The following is a 15,876-nucleotide window of genomic DNA, read 5'->3' as shown; positions in this document are numbered from 1 at the left end:
CAGATGAACGGGGTCTCAGAGATAGAAACAATTTACAATTATTCCTGAAATTCCTAAACTTAAATCGGTCTCCAGAGAACAGTTCAGGAATAGGTATTTTAGGTTCAGACATTGGACTACTGGTAACAAAATCTTGTATGCCCTGCACACGAGCAGCAAGTTGATCCACACTTGTAATCAAAGTCTGGACATTCATGTCTGCAGCAAGCACAAGCCACTCAGAGGTAAAGGGGAGGAAAAAAGAGAGGAAAGAAAAAAAAAAACATTCAACCTGGTCCTGGCATACTGTTATGACCCCAATGGCAGAGGGTCTCAAAAATACATACCAAGTCTGTAAACACAAAAACCAGCTCATAGGGCAGTGGTAACTGGGCTGACCATATATCTAATCCTAGCACCACAAATAGCAGCAGCCGGGGAACGTGCCTACGTTGGTTCTAGACGTCTTGCGCCAGCCGGAGAACTAACTAACCCTAGAAGGGAAAAGATAGACCTTTCTTGCCTCCAGAGAAAAGACCCCAAAAGTTGGATACAAGCCCCCAACAAATAATAACGGTGAGGTAAGGAGAAAAGACAAACGTAAGAATGAACTAGATATTTAGCAAAGAGAGGCCCACTGACTAATAGCAGAATATAGTAAGATGACTTATATGGTCAGCAAAAACCCTATCAAAATTTCCACGCTGGATATTCAAGAACCCCCGAACCGTCTAACGGCCCGGGGGGAGAACACCAGCCCCCTAGAGCTTCCAGCAAAATCAGGAATCACATTTAGTACAAGCTGGACAAAAAATATGAGCAAAGCAAATATCCAAAAAACAAGGAAGCAGGACTTAGCTTAATTTTGCAAGATCCAAGACCAGCAGACAGGAGCAAACAGAAAGGAACTGATTACAACGATGCCAGGCACTGGACTGAGAAACCAGGAAGTTTATATAGCTACACCCCTGGACTAACGACCCAGGTGGGTGCCAAACTGAGGAAAGACAATCCCAGAGTACACAACAGTACCCCCCCTTTAAGGAGGGGTCACCGAACCCTCACCAAGACCACCAGGGCGATCAGGATGAGCAGCGTGAAAGGCACGAACTAAATCGGCCGCATGCACATCAGAGGCAACCACCCAGGAATTATCCTCCTGACCATAGCCCTTCCACTTGACCAGATACTGAAGCCTCCGCCTGGAGAGACGAGAATCCAAGATCTTCTCCACCACGTACTCCAACTCGCCCTCAACCAACACCGGAGCAGGAGGCTCAACAGAAGGAACCACAGGTACAACGTACCGCCGCAACAAAGACCTATGGAACACGTTGTGAATGGCAAACGACACCGGAAGATCCAAGCGAAAGGACACAGGATTAAGGATTTCCAATATCTTGTAAGGACCGATGAAGCGAGGCTTAAATTTAGGAGAGGAGACCTTCATAGGATCAAATCGAGAAGACAGCCATACCAAATCCCCAACACGAAGTCGGGGACCCACACCGCGGCGGCGGTTGGCAAAACGCTGAGCCTTCTCCTGTGACAACTTTAAGTTGTCCACCACATGATTCCAGATCCGCTGCAACCTATCCACCACGGAATCTACCCCAGGACAGTCAGAAGGCTCCACATGTCCCGAGGAAAAATGAGGATGGAAACCAGAGTTGCAAAAAAATGGCGAAACCAAAGTAGCGGAACTAGCCCGATTATTAAGGGCAAACTCCGCCAACGGCAAGAAGGTCACCAAAAGGACCTAGCCACCAGATCTCTGGTGCCAAAAATTCCCGGATGCCCTGCCAACACCGAGGAATGAACCTCGGAAATGACTGCTGGTCCACTTATCAGGAACAAACAGTCTGTCAGGTGGACAAGAGTCAGGTCTAACAGCCTGAAATCTCTGCAACACACGTCGCAAATCCGGAGAAATGGCTGACAGGATAACTCCCTCTTTGAGAATACCAACTGGTTCTGCGACTCCAGGAGAGTCAGGCACAAAGCTCCTTGAAAGAGCATCAGCCTTCACATTCTTTGAACCTGGTAAATACGAGACCACAAAGTCAAAACGGGAGAAAAACAATGACCAGCGGGCCTGTCTAGGATTCAGGCGTTTAGCAGACTCGAGATACATCAGATTTTTGTGATCAGTCAAGACCACCACACGATGCTTAGCACCCTCGTGCCAATGACGCCACTCCTCAAATGCCCACTTCATGGCTAACAACTCCCGATTGCCAACATCATAATTCCGCTCAGCAGGCGAAAACTTCCTAGAGAAAAAAGCACATGGTCTCATTACAGAGCAACCAAGGCCTCTCTGCGACAAAACAGCCCCTGCCCCAATCTCAGAAGCATCCACTTCAACCTGAAAGGGAAGTGAGACATCAGGCTGGCACAAGACAGGCGCCGAAGTAAACCGGCGCTTCAACTCTTGAAAGGCTTCCACGGCTGCAGGAGCCCAGTTAGCAACATCAGAACCTTTCTTGGTCATATCTGTCAAAGGTTTAACAACGCTAGAAAAATTAGCGATAAAACGACGGTAGAAGTTAGCAAAACCCAAGAACTTCTGAAGACTCTTAACTGACGTGGGTTGAGTCCAATCATGAATAGCTCGGACCTTGACTGGGTCCATCTCCACCGCAGAAGGGGAAAAAATAAAACCCAAAAAGGGAACCTTCTGTACTCCAAAGAGACACTTTGAACCCTTAACAAACAAAGCATTCTCACGCAAAACCTGAAACACCATCCTGACCTGCTCTACATGCGAGTCCCAATCATCAGAAAAAAACAGAATATCATCCAGATAAACAATCATAAATTTATCCAGATACTTCCGGAAAATATCATGCATAAAGGACTGAAACACTGAAGGAGCATTAGAGAGCCCGAAAGGCATCACCAAGTACTCAAAATGACCTTCGGGCGTATTAAATGCAGTTTTCCATTCATCTCCTTGCTTAATGCGCACAAGGTTGTACGCACCACGAAGATCCATCTTGGTGAACCACTTGGCACCTTTAATCCGGGCAAACAAGTCCGACAACAGAGGCAAAGGATACTGAAATTTAACAGTGATTTTATTCAGAAGCCGATAGTCAATACAAGGTCTCAAAGATCCGTCCTTCTTGGCCACAAAAAAGAATCCCGCACCAAGAGGGGAAGAGGATGGACGGATATGCCCCTTCTCCAGAGATTCCTTGATATACGAACGCATTGCGGTATGCTCAGGTACAGACAGATTAAATAATCTTCCCTTAGGAAATTTACTACCTGGAATCAAATCTATAGCGCAGTCACAGTCCCTATGAGGAGGAAGAGCACTGGACCTGGACTCGCTGAATACATCCTGGTAATCAGACAAATACTCAGGAACTTCCGAAGGAGTAGAGGAAGCAATAGACACCGGCGGGGAATCACCATGAATTCCCTGACAGCCCCAACTTGACACAGACATTGCCTTCCAATCCAAGACTGGATTATGGGTCTGTAACCATGGCAGACCCAAAACGACCAAATCATGCATTTTATGCAGAACAAGAAAACGAATCACCTCCCGATGTTCAGGAGTCATGCACATGGTTACCTGTGTCCAAAACTGCGGTTTATTTTCCGCCAATGGCGTAGCATCAATACCTCTAAGAGGGATAGGATTTACCAACGGCTCAAGAACAAAACCACAGCGCTTGGCAAACGACAGATCCATAAGACTCAGGGCAGCACCTGAATCCACAAACGCCATAACAGGGTAGGAGGACAATGAGCAAATTAAAGTCACAGACAAAATAAATTTTGGTTGCAAATTACCAATGGCGACAGGACTAACAACCCTAGTTAGGCGTTTAGAGCATGCTGATATAACGTGTAGAATCACCACAGTAAAAACACAACCCATTCTGACGTCTATGATTTTTCCGTTCATTTCTAGTCTGAATTCTACCACATTGCATTAAATCAGGTGTTTGTTCAGACAACACCACCAGAGGATTCGCGGCTTTGCGCTCCCGCAAACGCCGGTCAATTTGAATAGCCAGCGCCATGGAATCATTCAGACCTGTAGGAATGGAGAAACCTACCATCACATTCTTAATGGCTTCAGAAAGGCCATTTCTGAAATTTGCGGCCAGAGCACACTCATTCCACTGAGTAAGCACGGACCATTTCCGAAATTTTTGGCAATACACTTCAGCTTCATCCTGACCCTGAGAAATAGCCAGCAAGGCTTTTTCTGCCTGAATTTCAAGATTGGGTTCCTCGTAAAGCAATCCGAGCGCCAGAAAAAATGCATCAATATTTGCCAATGCCGGATCTCCTGGCCCTAGCGAGAAGGCCCAATCCTGAGGGTCGCCCCGTAAGAAAGAGATAACAATTTTTACTTGCTGAGCTGAGTCTCCAGATGAACGGGGTCTCAGAGATAGAAACAATTTACAATTATTCCTGAAATTCCTAAACTTAAATCGGTCTCCAGAGAACAGTTCAGGAATAGGTATTTTAGGTTCAGACATTGGACTACTGGTAACAAAATCTTGTATGCCCTGCACACGAGCAGCAAGTTGATCCACACTTGTAATCAAAGTCTGGACATTCATGTCTGCAGCAAGCACAAGCCACTCAGAGGTAAAGGGGAGGAAAAAAGAGAGGAAAGAAAAAAAAAAACATTCAACCTGGTCCTGGCATACTGTTATGACCCCAATGGCAGAGGGTCTCAAAAATACATACCAAGTCTGTAAACACAAAAACCAGCTCATAGGGCAGTGGTAACTGGGCTGACCATATATCTAATCCTAGCACCACAAATAGCAGCAGCCGGGGAACGTGCCTACGTTGGTTCTAGACGTCTTGCGCCAGCCGGAGAACTAACTAACCCTAGAAGGGAAAAGATAGACCTTTCTTGCCTCCAGAGAAAAGACCCCAAAAGTTGGATACAAGCCCCCAACAAATAATAACGGTGAGGTAAGGAGAAAAGACAAACGTAAGAATGAACTAGATATTTAGCAAAGAGAGGCCCACTGACTAATAGCAGAATATAGTAAGATGACTTATATGGTCAGCAAAAACCCTATCAAAATTTCCACGCTGGATATTCAAGAACCCCCGAACCGTCTAACGGCCCGGGGGGAGAACACCAGCCCCCTAGAGCTTCCAGCAAAATCAGGAATCACATTTAGTACAAGCTGGACAAAAAATATGAGCAAAGCAAATATCCAAAAAACAAGGAAGCAGGACTTAGCTTAATTTTGCAAGATCCAAGACCAGCAGACAGGAGCAAACAGAAAGGAACTGATTACAACGATGCCAGGCACTGGACTGAGAAACCAGGAAGTTTATATAGCTACACCCCTGGACTAACGACCCAGGTGGGTGCCAAACTGAGGAAAGACAATCCCAGAGTAATATCACTAGTGACCACAAGAGGGAGCCAAAAAAGTCTAATACACAACAGGCAGGGCAGTTAACTCTAGGTTGGCTGTCTCACCTTTACACCTAATGAAGACAACGGAGGCAATTGTGGGAGAGGGGCGTCTCTAGGGTCCCTATAAAATAACCCCAGGCCTACCCCATCATACGGGTGCGTCCTATCCAAACCATCTGGGGGACGGAGAGAAAGAACAGAAACATACACGACAGTTGTGAGGACTATCCCGTGGTGCTCAGCAGGGAGGTACAACAACACACAGGCGCTAGTAGGAAGGCTACTGATTTCCACCTGCAAAGGGAACTCTGGATGTGCCTTCGGACCGGCCGGTCTCAGCCAGCCCTGTTAGCAGTGCTCTGGATTGCGGATGCCGAAGCCTTCAGTAAAGAGGTAAAAAGACAGGCAACCCTGTGTCCTCGTCATTTACTGCGACCTACACCATTACCATCTACTCATCAAGGGAAGCCCTGGGGACATACTTCACCTGTGGGAAGTTACAATATCTAGCTGCCATCCCATCACCCTAGCGGACCCCTAGCAGCGTCGGTCACCCTGACCAAATACCACAGGTGGCGTCACGAACACTTGACAAACTCTCACCTACACCTTTATTTGGGCGCCCCTTAGCTGGGCCACGGACCGGGTCGGGCCACCGTGACACCCCTAGAACCGAGACCGAGGGACCCGGTACCGAGTATCCCGCTGCCCTGTGCCTGGGGGCCGCTCCAAACTTGGCGTCACGAACAGGATCTAATTAAGCCTGAGAATCAGGTCATGTGTGCCTTGGAACTGTGACTGAATTGTGCATGAATCGTGATTTATTGCAAAGACTGTGTATTGCTATTTGCCGCCAAAAATTCCCACCAAAACCGCCGCCATTACAGTGCCACAAGGAGCGCAGGAGAAGAAGAAGGGCGTGGATTTGTGGGCGTGAACAAACTGAGAAGCGCGAAGAACAATGGCCACCCATTCTAAATATTTCTGTATCCTGAGGACATCTCCGTCAGCAGCTGAGATCCGCCTCCTAATCCTCTATGGAGGGTGGAGACCTTGGAGACGGGGCCGCCCCCGAAAGAGAGCGTGGGAAGAAGATCCAGAGGAGGGGACAAACATGGCGACTTCCAGGCAGCCACGTGGAGACATCCCGGCCCGGCGCAGGGCCTCATCACCGGAAGCGAGCCCAGATCCACCATGGCTGAGGGGATTGACCGCCGCAGAGCTGCCCATGGAGAGGCCCAGCAGCCAGTCGCCAGATGACTGGGTAGCTGTGGCTGAAGCCCGACAGCTGGCGCGCTGTCGAGAAGCCCACCCTCATGTGGGTTCCCGGCTTGGCCGCCCTGCGGAGATCCGCCTGTCCCCAGCGTTCCCCTCTTCAGCCGCTCCGACCGCGGAGGACCCAAGGACCCCACCGCCGGGTCGTGAGCCACGGGAACGGGATCTGAAGATTCTGCCCTGGATGGAACACCGGCGGTGCCTGGTGGCTGCGTGGTTGTAGAGACCCGACCCGCGGCCACGATTGATCTGAAGGGCGACTTGGACGACCCCTCACCGAAATAGGGAGTCGTTGTGGCCTTCAATCCCCGGGAAGGAAAAGGATTGATGCAGGAGATTGGATTGCCCGTGAGAGTCCACGTCGATGGAGACGAGGTGGAACCGTGCTACGGACAGGATGACGCTGACCGCGATCTGCGCCCTGGAGATGCCGTGACCTATGATCGGTATCAGAAGGGGCTAGCTGCTGGGCTCGGAATGTTCAGCGGTGTGCCGCTCTCCTAGCGACGCCGGAAGCCCAGGAGACTGGGCCTGCAGCGACCGCTGTTCCTGACCAAGCTGTGCAGACCCCTGCGCGGAACTTGGACTCCACCCTTTCCCGGCCAGGGAGGATGGTGTGCAGGGTAAGACCTTTGCTATTGCCAGAACAAGAATAAATCTTGGAACCCTGAGCCATGTATATAGTTATCTGTTTGTCTTCCTGCTGTTTTGCTGCTTTAAACCCAACCAGGGTTAATTCTTAAAGGGATCCCTTTGTTGACCCGGGATCCCTATTGTTTTATGTTTTTGCACAAGTTCATCATTGTTCTAAAAGACTGCCGAATCATGGACGGTGAATGATTCACAAACTGTTGCTGTATATAGTTTGCACCTTCTTAAGGGTGCCCCCTACTGGTTTTACAAAAAGAAGAGCTTTTTGAAGAGACTGTTCCTGATTACAGTGCAGAAGTTCTTGCATCAAACAGACTTGCAACTTGAGAGTTTGCACTACCTCAGAAGAGACTTAGTTTCCCTCTTAAAGGGTATGTCTAGTTGTTGCACTTAGCTTAAATCATAATGTGCCTTAAATAGTTAGACAGTAATAATGTTTTACATAGTAGTAGTATCTAGTTAGAAAGATAGTGACAAGGAATAGAAATGTTGATAATGTTGTTTGAATAAAACTGAAGTTAAAGTGATTACTAGAACTGATGATAGAAAGCCAAGGAAAGATGCAGTAGGCCCGTGGGGGTAGACAAGAAAGTCCTGCATATGAGGAAGAGAACTAAAGAAAAACGTTGATTTGCACTTTTAGTCTTATAATGTACCTTTAGTGGGTACCTGCCCTTACGCCCTTAAAGGAAAAGTTAAATTATTGTTCAGGAAAAGTTTGCACTTAGTAGATAGTAGATAGTATGCCCGGCTGGGGAATAGTAGTTATTTATAGCTAGTTATTTAATAAGTGTTATTTAAAATCTTCAACACAATGTAAATATGTTTCTGTTTGTAACGTTCAAGGGTCCTCACCTCCCATAAAGGGAAGCACTGTTAAATTTACTTGTTTACAGCATTCCAAAATGTTGTATGTCTTCTGCTAACATGTATTGTTGTTCTTCTTTTCCCAGTCCGGGAGTACTGGATTTAGCGGGGGGGGGGGGGGGGGAGGGGGGAGTGCAGCGCCCCAGAGTCCTGGTCGTTGCAGTTTTGTCGCCCTGCCACAAGGGGGAGTGATGGTACGTCTGATGGGATGGCACTAAAGGAGTTCACCTGACCAGGTATCACAGTCACACACTACACTTCACACTCCGGCCACTCGGATAGGAAGTTAGGGAGAAGCTGACTGGGTTTTGCCCAGGTAACATCTAGTGAGAGAGTTGCTTGGGAAGATTCAGGGAGGTCCCTGTCAGGGGTGGGATCCTGGCAGTGGCCTAGCACGAGACAGATCGTTACGGAGCCGTGCCTGCTCCTCATTGCAGCGGCATCCTAAGAAAGGACACGAAGCAAAGTATATTGTGGAGAAGTGAGAAACGAGATAACAGCACAAAGGGGATAGAACCAGGAGGAGTCGTGCCCCAAGATCGGCAACATCCTTCTAAGGCGCGTAGCCGGTGTCCGGAACGCCGAGGAAGTAATAGACTCTACGCATTACTTTGAACTGCGGCAGGGCAGTTAACTCTAGGTTGGCTGTCTCACCTTTACACCTAATTAAGACAACGGAGGCAATTGTGGGAGAGGGGCGTCTCTAGGGTCCCTATAAAATAACTCCAGGCCTACCCCATCATACGGGTGCGTCCTATCCAAACCATCTGGGGGACGGAGAGAAAGAACAGAAACATACACGACAGTTGTGAGGACTATCCCGTGGTGCTCAGCAGGGAGGTACTACAACACACAGGTGCTAGTAGGAAGGCTACTGATTTCCACCTGCAAAGGTAACTCTGGATGTGCCTTCGGACCGGCCGGTCTCAGCCAGCCCTGTTAGCAGTGCTCTGGATTGCGGATGCCGAAGCCTTCAGTAAAGAGGTAAAGAGACTGCAACCCTGTGTCCTCGTCATTTACTGTGACCTACACCATTACCATCAACTCATCAAGGGAAGCCCTGGGGACATACTTCACCTGTGGGAAGGTACAACATCTAGCTGCCATTCCATCACCCGGCGGACCCCTAGCAGCGTCGGTCACCCTGACCGAATACCACAGGTGGCGTCACGAACACTTGACAAACTCTCACCTACACCTTTATTTGGGCGCCCCTTAGCAGGGCCACGGACCGGGTCGGGCCACCGTGACACCCCTAGAACCGAGACCGAGGGGCCCGGTACTGAGTACCTCGCTGCCCTGCGCCTGGGGGCCGCTCCATCAACCTTTGAGTCTTTACTACTTGTAACTCCACCGCATACTCCACCACTGATTATTCAACTACTTGTAATGCCACCTCACACTCCTTCGCTGTCCATTACTCCACTACTTGTGACTCCTCCACTACTGGTTACTGAAATGAAACATGAGTAGCTTAAATGGCCTTTGTTTGGCTACTTTTGGTGCTGCCATCCTTACAGAGGACCCAACAACAAAGTTATCTGAAAAGAATAACACAGACACAGAAACAAATTAGAGGCAATTTAATCTCAGTTTTTCTAGTGAATGACTCAGTCAGGGACATCAACCATATTTAAGGGATTCAGATTGAAGACTTTAAAAGATTGCAAAACACAGTGTGTGCCTCACCTTGGATGTGATTGTAACCCTCACTACATACATTGCATTGTTTGATCTCGTGCTATATTCTCTGGACTCTGTATGCGGTACCAGAATTTTTCTTGTTGCATTATTTTTATATCTTAATGCAGCAGTCAGTTTGGTGTATAACTGCAGCGCTCGCAATGCTGGTAACAAAAGCATACAGGACACAGAAGCATCAGGTCACAAAAAAATTGCTGACTCCACACTAAACACTCCCGTAATGCAGTGCGAGCTCAAAGTCCTGCAGCCGACCTGAGTGGTATGTCCTGGAAGGTAAGAATACACGCATATTCAGCCAACCTGAACAGTGTGTCCTGGGGAGGTATGTATATACACACACATTATCTCAGAATCACCATCAAAACCTGAACATGTCAGCAGAACCACCATAATTACATGAATACGTCACCAGAACCACTGTACATCTACAAAACTACCATTAATACATAAACTCATCACTCAAACCTTCATTAGTACATGAAAACCACACCATCATCAGTATATGAGTACGTAATACAGCACCAAACTTAGTACAGCAGTCAATTGTAAAGTCAGTTTACCCTCCTTCTGTAAACTGCCCCCCATACTATGCTATCACACTATCCTTCTTTCTTTCCAGTCATACTGAGCCTTTGCACTATCCATTTTCATCTTTACTATCTCACCATACTGTGCCCGTGCACTGTTCCTTTTGTGTACCGATCCACCCATAATGTGCCCTTGCACTGTCCCCCTCCTGTTTATTGCTACACCATAATGTGCCCTTGTACTGTCTCTTTCTGTATACTGCCCCTCATATTGTGCCCACCTTCTCTGTACTGATCCACTACACTGTGCCCTTCCTCTATGCCTCTTGTATACCGATCCCCCCATAATGTTCCTGTGAAGAGCTGGCCATAGATTAAAGACTATTGGGCCAATGACTGCAGAGTGGGGTCCACAGCTTTACGAGATGCAGACTCTTCCAGCACAGAGCACCGGTTGCATCGATATTGTTGTGTTTTATTAGTGATTTGCTTGCTCGTCAATTCATCCTCAGGAATCAATGTTTCCATTCAGTGACAGAAAGCAGAGGAAGAACAGCAGGCTGGATCTTATGTATAGCTAAAGGTACCTTCACACTAAACGACTTTGTAACGATAACGATAGCGATCTGTGACGTTGCAGCGTCCTGGATAGCGATATCGTTGTGTTTGACACGCAGCAGCGATCTGGATCCCGCTGTGATATCGCTGGTCGTTGCTGAAAGTTCAGAACTTTATTTGGTCGTCAGATCGGCGTGTATCGTTGTGTTTTACAGCAAAAGCAACGATGCCAGCGATGTTTTACAATGGTAACCAGGGTAAATATCGGGTTACTAAGCGCAGGGCCGCGCTTAGTAACCCGATATTTACCCTGGTTACCATTGTAAAAGTTAAAAAAAACCAGTACATACTCACCCTCTGATGTCTGTCACGTCCCCCGGCGTCCGCGCTGCTGCTCAGAGCTTCCTGCACTGAATGTGTCAGTGCCGACCGGAAAGCAAAGCACAGCGGTGACGTCATGATGTTTGCAACAATCATTACATAGGACATGCAACCCGTAAATGACAAAAACGCATTGCTGAGCACATTATTAATAATGCCAACAAGAAAGGTTTCCTACTCGGGTGCAGTGCGTCCCTCAGTCAATAACCATGATGCTGAGAATGTGGAGGATTATTTTATTTCACACTATGACTAAAGGCAGAAACGCCTCAGGTTTTTATTGATGGATCCACTTGGTTTTTAAACCTTTTCCAATAAATATTTTCATTTTAATTACCAAATGGTTGTGCCTTAAACTTTCCAATCTTTTCACGTTGAGTGCTGAACCCCCTTATACTGTGCCATTGCACTGTCCCTCCTTCTGTATACTGACCCCATACTGTGCCATCCTACTATACCTCTTTCTGGATACTGCCCCACCATACTGTGCCCTTGCACTGTCATCTTTTCTGTATACTGCCCCTGGAGCGCCCCCAGACGCAGGGCCGCGGGGTACTCGGTACCGAGCCTCTCTGTCTCGGTGCTGGGGATGTCACGGTGGCTAGACCCAGTCCGTGACCCTGCTAAGGGGTTGTCCAATGAAAGTTGTAAGTGGTGGTGCGTGGTGCAGGTCGCGATGAATAACGCGGACACAGGGTTGCAGTCTCTTTACCTCGAGTGGTGGTGCGTGGTGCAGGTCGCGATGAATAACGAGGACACGGGGTTGCAGTCTCTTTACCTCTTTACTGAAGGCTTCAAGGTCCTCAATCCAGAGTACGGTTAACAGGGCTGTCTGAGACCGGCCGGTCCGATGGCACCTCCAGAGTTCCCTTTGCAGGTGGAAATCTGTGCCTACCTTCTAGCGCCTGTGTGTTGTAGTACTTCCCTGCTGAGCACCACGGGATAGTCCTCACAACTGTTGTGTCTGTTTCTGATGTTCTTTCCCACAACTTATGTCTATTCTGATGTTCTTCTCCGTCCCCCAGATGATATGGATAGGACGCACCCGTATGACGGGTAGGCCTGGAGTTCTTCCAGGACCCTAGTGACGCCCCTCTCCCACAGTTGCCCCCTATGTCTGCGTAGGTGATTTAGGTGAGACAGCCAACCTATAATTAACTGTCCTGCCGTTGGTTTGAAGTAATGCTTGGAACTTAATACTTCCTCGGCGTTCCGGCCACCGGCTACGCGCCTCAGTAGGATGTTGCCTCGATCTTACAGCACGACTCCTACTGGTGTTATCTCCTTTTTGCTTTGATCTCGTTTCTCACTCTCCACAATAAACCTCGCTTCTTGTCCTTTCTTGAGATACCGCCGCGATGTAGTGCAGGTTCCTTAACGTTCTTTCCTGTTCGCTAGGCCTCTGTCAGGATCCCACCCCTGACAGGGACCCCCCTGAATCTTCCCCTGCAACACCCTCTGCCACAGGATGTTGCCTGGTTCCAACCCAGTCAGCTTCTCTTCTAACTTTCTATCTAACCCCCAGTTTTACCAGATTGTGAGGAGTGGCCTAATACATAGCGCCCTTTGCTCCCCCTGGAGGCCAGACTATGAAGTGTATTGGTGTCTGTGATACCTGGTCAGATGAACTCCTTCAGTGCCATCAGACGTACCATCACTCCCCTTAGCGGCGGAGCATCAGTACTGCAACGACCAGGACTCTGGGGCGCTGCACCCCAACATACTGTGCCCTTACACTGTCACTTTTTCTTTATACTGCCCCACCATACTGTGCCCTCGCACTCACTTTTTCTGTTTACTACCGCACTTTGCTGTGGCCTCGCACTCACTTTTTCTATATACTACCACACTCTACTGTGCCCTCGTTCTGTCACTTTTTCTGTATACTGCCACACTATACTGTGCTCTCGCACTCCCTTTTTCTGTATACTACCACACTATACTGTGCCCTCATTCTGTCACTTTTTCTGTATACTGCCACACTATACTGTGCTCTCGCACTCCCTTTTTCTGTATACTACCACACTATACTGTGCCCTCGCACTGTCCCTCCTTCTTTACACTGACCTCCATATTGTGTCCTCACACTGTCCCTCCTTCTGTACACTAACCCGCATTCTCTGCCCTCGCACTGTCCCTTCTGTTCTACACTGACCCCCCAGACGCTGCCCTTGCACTGTCCCTCCTTCTGTTTGCTGATCCCAATATTCTGCCTTCACAGTGTCTTTCCTTTAATACACTGACCCCATATTGTGCCATCATATTATCCCTCTTTCTGGATAATGTCCCACTCTACTGTGCCCTCGCTCTGTCACTTTTTCTGTATACTGCCACACTATACTGTGCCCTCGCACTCACTTTTTCTATATACTACCACACTATACTGTGCCCTCGCACTGTCCCTCCTGCTCTACACTAACCCCCATACGCTGCCCTTGCACTGTCCCTCCTTCTGTTCGCTGACCCCCATATTCTGCCTTCATATAGTCTTTCCTTTAATACACTGACTCCATACTGTGCTATCATGCTATCCCTCTTTCTGAATACTGTCCCACCATAATTTGCCATTGCACTGTCACTGTTTCTGTATACTGCTACACTATACTGTGCCCTCGCACTCACTTTTTCTGTATACCACCACACTATACTGTGCCCTCGCACTGTCCCTCCTGCTCTACACTGACTTCCATACTGTGCCCTCGCACTGTACCTCCTTCTGTACACTGACCTCCATACTCTGCCCTCGCACTGTCCCTCCTTCTCTATACTGACCTCCATTCTGTGCCCTCGCACTGTCCTTCCTTTTGTACACTGACTCGTATACTCTGCCATCGCACTGTCCCTCCTGTTCTACACTGACCCCCATATGCTGCCCTTGCACTGTCACGCCTTCTGTTCTCTGACCCCCATATTCTGCCCTTGCACTGTCCCTCCTTCTATACACTGACCCCCATACTCTGCCCTTGCACTGTCCCTCCTTTTGTACACTGACCCCCATACTCTGATACTCTGCCCTCGCACTGTCCTTTCGGTACACTTCCCCCATGCTCTGCCCTCGCACTGTCCCTTCTTGTGTAAACTAATCCCCATACTCTGCCTTCGCACAGTCCCTCCTTGTGTACACTGACCACCATACTCTGCCCTTTCACTGTCCCTCCTGCTCTATACTGACCTCATATTCTGCCCTTGCACTGTCCTTCCTTCTGTTCCCTGATCCCCATACTCTGCCCTCGCACTGTCCCTCCTTCTGTACACTTCCCCCATACTCTGCCCTCGCACTGTTCCCTCTTGTGTAAACTGACCTCCATACTCTGCCCTCGCACTGCCCCTCCTTGTGTACACTGACCCCCATACTCTGCCCTTTCACTGTCCTTCCTGCTCCACACTGACCCCATATTCTGCCCTTACACTGTCCTTCCTTCTGTTCCTTGATCCCCATACTCTGCCCTCGCACTGTCCCTCCTTCTGTACACTTCCCCCATACTCTGCCCTCGCCCTGTCCCCTCTTGTGTAAACTGATCTCCATACTCTGCCCTTGCACTGTCCCTCCTTCTGTGCAATGCCCCCATACTCTGCCCTCGCATTGTCCCTCCTGATCTACACTGACCCCATACTCTGCCCTCGCACTGTCCCTCCTTGTGTACACTGTCCCCCATACTGTGCCCTCATATTATCCCTCTGCCTGGATACTGAAACCCACTGTGGACTCTCTCTGTATACTGCCCTGTACACTGTACCCCCATAATTTCCCTCCTGTATACTGTCTTGCTGGCATCAACCCCTCGCAATCTTACACCATGACCATAACCCTAGACAACGGGCTCATGGTGCCAAATGGCAAATACAGCCCTGCTTGCTCCCAGTGCTGAGTTGTGTGGCTCGGGTAGGCATCTACACCTATAAATGTATTACCTTACATTCAAACTACATAGAGAAAAGTCCCTTTGCCCTAATGTATAACAATCATGTGAGTCGTCCCTACCGTGCTGTCCCCTCCCCAACCCCAGTGTATAACTTACGGCCCCCGACCATGCCATCTGCCCTTACTAACATGTGACAGAATGGCACACAATGAAAAGCTCACTGATACCAGTGCGATCCTATAATAGGAGTCACATTCGATCGGTGCATCATGGCGGGTCCAATCATTTATACCCACCTTCCCACCTGCTCGTTTTCCATCTATCTCCACCCTTCTCTGCCAAGTCTTTTCCCACCACGAGAGAAGCGACAATTACAGGGTCTTTCACATTTGTCTTGAATTCACACTTGTTTGTTTTTTTCAGAGCCAATGATAGAAAATGTCTGAAGAGAGGAGATGGCGGATCGGTATTGTGGGCTACGGTCATGTTGGTATGTGATGTAAGATGTGCAAATTCACTGAAGATTGAAATAATAATAAAAAGCTTCTAATTGCCCTGAAAATATTACCACCCTAAAAAGGTCCTATAAGTTATACGGGAGGTAAATGAATCATATAGCCAAAAGAGAAACGTTACAGAAGCATTCACTAGATGTGAC

General features: G+C 48.5%; 1 protein-coding gene across 1 annotated transcript in view; it reads left to right on the top strand.

Annotated features, from left to right (window-relative positions):
* Positions 1 to 10,195: 10,195 nt before the first annotated feature.
* LOC143768235 (V-type proton ATPase catalytic subunit A-like) overlaps positions 10,196 to 15,876 on the top strand; it is a 565,121-nt gene continuing 559,440 nt past the window's right edge. The window contains exons 1-2 of the mRNA XM_077256931.1: positions 10,196 to 10,211; positions 15,642 to 15,708. Of these exons, the coding sequence (XP_077113046.1) occupies positions 15,657 to 15,708 (52 nt within the window). The 5' untranslated portion in view covers positions 10,196 to 10,211; positions 15,642 to 15,656. The remainder of the gene's footprint in view (positions 10,212 to 15,641; positions 15,709 to 15,876) is intronic.

The sequence above is a fragment of the Ranitomeya variabilis genome, chromosome 1 (genome assembly GCF_051348905.1).
Source record: "Ranitomeya variabilis isolate aRanVar5 chromosome 1, aRanVar5.hap1, whole genome shotgun sequence".
NCBI classification, from domain to species: Eukaryota; Metazoa; Chordata; class Amphibia; order Anura; family Dendrobatidae; genus Ranitomeya; species Ranitomeya variabilis.
This window is presented reverse-complemented; position numbering and strand designations above follow the sequence as displayed.